At 43.4% G+C, this 4,136-nt stretch overlaps 1 protein-coding gene across 4 annotated transcripts in view; it reads left to right on the plus strand.

The window, feature by feature from the left end:
• Positions 1–4,136, plus strand: part of LOC106468175 (rho GTPase-activating protein 100F-like) — a 60,229-nt gene that overhangs the window by 32,120 nt on the left and 23,973 nt on the right. For all 4 annotated transcript variants that reach the window (XM_022396476.1, XM_022396477.1, XM_022396478.1 and 1 more), the window contains exon 3: positions 479–2,072. In XM_022396476.1, the coding sequence (XP_022252184.1) occupies positions 479–2,072 (1,594 nt within the window). The remainder of the gene's footprint in view (positions 1–478; positions 2,073–4,136) is intronic.

The raw sequence follows: 4,136 nt of genomic DNA on the forward strand, positions 1-4,136 counted from the left end.
CATCTGTCGATAATTTTGTGTACACAAGGACCATCTGCACACATCTGTCGATAATTTTGTATACACAAGGACCACCTGCACACATCTGTCGATAATTTTGTGTACACAAGGACCATCTGCACACATCTGTCGATAATTTTGTATACACAAGGATCATCTGCACACGTCTGTCGACAATTTTGTATACACAAGGACCATCTGCACACGTCTGTCGATAATTTTGTATACAGAAGGAGCATCTGCATCCATCTGTCGATAATTTTGAATTGATAAATAAGTTCGAAACAAGCAAAGATAAAAGGGGTGGTGGTGGGGAGATACGAAACTATTGATAGTTAAGCGTTGCATTATTAGCTATCCACATATTTAATTACTATTAAATTCTTGAAGTATTACCTTTGTTATGCATTTAATCCTCAGAAATCCTTATTTTTGCACCGTGAAATTGAGTTTTTTTTTTTGTGTGTGTGTGATCTAGGAGACAGAAGCTGGAGAGCCTTCAGTGGTCGAGGAGGTTATAAGTATACCTGGTCCGTCCCGCCCCAGAATACCGGAAATGGTTGTTCAGAGAGACTTCCGGAAGGTCAGTGGGATCTCCACCGAGGTCTTTAGACAGATTGAACAGGTAGAGAATGACTTCGATGCTGTAACAGCCGCTAATATCGAGGCTGTTGAGAGGCGTGGGGAGATGATCATCCGGGTCTTAGACCCTCGCAGGTTAGGTCGAGTTGGGGCCGAAGCTAGCAAAAAGTACCTGAGTGCTGCTACTAGTAGCCACACTGTTCAGTTTATAGAAATCATCAAACGGCCAGGGCAGACGTTGGGGTTGTACATACGGGAGGGCGATGGGATCCGACGGACAGGGGGAGTATATATCTCCAGAGTAGCACTTGAAAGTGCTGTGTACAACAGTGGACTACTCAAAGTAGGTGATGAAATCTTAGCTGTGAACTTGGTTGATGTGAGACACATGAGTCTGGATGACGTGGTCATCATAATGTCCATTCCAAGGCGTCTCGTATTAACCATTCGCTCCAAGATTCCTGGGAGGTTGCCTTGTCATCCCTCACGGAGACTTGTAGAAGAAGTGCGTCCGCCAGTTGTAGTTTGGAAAAAAGAGATGGAGGAGGAAGCAGTGGAAGACGTTAACGGTAACAGTGAAAATGGGCAACTAATCCATGCCAGGACAAAAGGCTTACCATCAGGGGTTCCGCCAGTAGCAATTGTGTTAAACGATCGAGACAGGCGACAGTATGATGACCATGGTCTCTACTATAACTCCCGCCCTCGTCTTCATAGAGTACCACGGGATGAAGTCCGAGAGGAAGAGAAGCGCTGGAGAAGGGAACCAGAGGTATCTCGGCGTCCAGTAGTCACGCGACAACCAAGAACGCACCCCAGATACCCCAATATGCTAGAAAGTCTAGCTGAGCAGGTACACCCATTTCACAGGTATCCACCTCCACCAGCTCCTTCCAAAAGAATGCACCCACCTCGTAAAACTCTGGCAAAGAGTCCTGAGAGGAGTAGCACTTCCCGCCGCAAGTACTGGGAGGAATATGAGGCTTCCATTAGTGGTCGTCCAACAAGGATTTTGAGGGCCGAGAGTGAACAGAGGATTCCAAGAGATAGACACCACGAGGAGGAGGTGTACGATAGATATGCTGCTAGGGATCAACGGCCGAGTTTACAAACGACTAGAACTATGCAACCCAGGGGTCGAACACGTCGGTCTCTCAGAGAAGGTCCGCCACAGGCCGGAATACTACGGCGACGGCGGCGCTCAGTGACAGAAAGTTGTTCCGATACCGAAGTGCACCATGCAAGCTCCAGAGAACCCGCTGTTTTGTACAGACAAAGCAGTTTAGGCCGTATGCCCCCATCCAGAGGACACTGCCAATTCCGAAGCAATTCACTGCCACGTGCTCGCGCCGCCGATCTGGAGACCCGGAGGCACCGCCAGTCTGTCCGTTTTGAAAATGAACCTCTGCCTTATGACTCTCAGGAGGACAGCGATGGCGCCGTGTCTGCCCCAGAGCTTCCATCCTCCAGGTCGGGTAGAAAAGGCTCAGGTAGGGTTTGTTTCTTTGTTTGTTTGTTTGAAGTTAAGCACAAAGCTACACAATGGGCTATCTGTGCTGTGCCCACCACGGTTATCGAAACCCGATTTGTAGCGTTGTAAGTCCGCAGACATTCCGCTGTGCCACTAGAGGACCACCAAGGAAGACATCTTTGGTGAAGTGGTTATATATATATTAATAATATTTTGTTGTTATTCTTTTAAATAATGCAAACACGTGTTATATAACAGTTTAGTTAGTATGAAAATATCTTTCGTGTTTCCATAGTGACAGTTTTAACAGAATGTTTTAAGGTTTATTCCAAAGAAGATGATTTATGAATAATTTCCTTTTTCTTCCATCGCAAGTTTGAAAATACTTAAGTAACAAAACTTTATTATTGTTCGTTTTCCACGGTGTGTTTAAAAATTAGTTAAAAAACATTTTTTTTTCAGCCCACGTGTTAGGGTAATGGCATAGCTCTGTAATTATGTTTAGCTGTGTTAATACTTGAAAATAAAAAAAAACAAAAAAAAAAACAAGACCACGGATTTACGTGATCACGTCGCATAACATTAATGGACCGTCAGTTAAATACGTGTTATTAAAGTCTGGGAACTGCGCGTGTCTACAGTGGGGATCGGAACCCGAATTTTAGCGTTATAAACCTTAAAAGTTACCGCTGAGTCACCGAATTGGGGGGGGGGGGAGGAGACGGCTTGGCCATATGTAAAGGAGCGTGGAAATTGCTGAATTATTAGTTTTTATAATTAAATAAGCTGTTTGACTTTACTCCAGAAGCAGGGAGGACAGGGCGCAGTATGGTCCATACTGAATGAAAAGGCTAGTAACAAAAAATCAATAATAAAACAACCTTCAGGCACGTTCCACTCGAGGGATGTTTTCTCATCACATTCAGTTCCCTTATATTTAATACTATCGACTATTATCTACTCCAACTAAGCCTGATTGTAGTTGTAGTATCAGCGAAATGGTAGTTTGAATATTTTATATCGTTGCGCATGTGCAATCAACTCACTCGGTGTTACGTTCGTAGGTTTCGACCACGCGTGTTAATCTGTGATACACGTGGGGCATATTCTAAATAGTTAATTTTGAGTTTCTGTTCTCGTTAAATGTGAATTGGAACTGAAGACTAGGTTTTAGTATTGACAGTAAACTATTAACTGAATCTCAATTGTTTCTTACGAGCGAATCTATTGGCAACTTCTACTGACGTCATAGCAGAATGCATTTTCATATGTTTTGATATATTTCATTTTAATATAATTCTATCAATTTTTAGCGAAAACCTTATTTCGCCCCTCCCCTTCTTCGACGGATTCGTGGTTTGCGCCCAGTTACACCAAAACAAAAATTGCGTTGCGCACTTCGGAACCGTGGGTGCGTTATAAGAGTGACGGTAAAAAAAAACCCACTATTCTATCTGACAAGAGTAGCCCAAGAGTTGGCGGTGGGTGTTGCTGATTAGACTCTTTCCCTATCACTTCAAAATTAAATGACGGCTCCAATGAATAACTTCAGCAGTACCTACCCCCTACCCCCATGGCTCAAAGGTAAACTCCTGGACTTATAAAAACGAAAATTCGGGTTTCGATCCTTGTGGATGGCACAATATAACCCACAGTGAAGCTTTACGCTTAACAACCATACACGAGTTTTTAAAGCAACTTGTCATTGTTATTCATATTTTCACAACTTATCACCGTGCTATCACACACGGGTAATGTAACTAAACGATCTTGTTACTCAATATTTCTTGATATTTCTTCACTGTTTTGTTACTTATGATGAATGATCAGTACTAATGAGTTTATCGCTGTAACTCAATATTAGAAACGCGATCACAGTTTCCGCTGCGCGATGTGCCTGTGTTAAAAGTATACGAGTGTGTCTACCCAGACAGTTTGTTTATTGTTTATATTGAATTTCGCGCAAAGCTACACGAGGGCTATCTGCGCTAATCGTCCCTAATTTAGCGGTGTAAGACTAGAGGGAAGGCAGCTAGTCATCACCACCCACCGCCAACTCTTGGGCTACTCTTTTAACTACGAA

This window comes from Limulus polyphemus, unplaced genomic scaffold (assembly GCF_000517525.1).
Source record: "Limulus polyphemus unplaced genomic scaffold, Limulus_polyphemus-2.1.2 Scaffold2901, whole genome shotgun sequence".
Classification (NCBI taxonomy): Eukaryota; Metazoa; Arthropoda; class Merostomata; order Xiphosura; family Limulidae; genus Limulus; species Limulus polyphemus.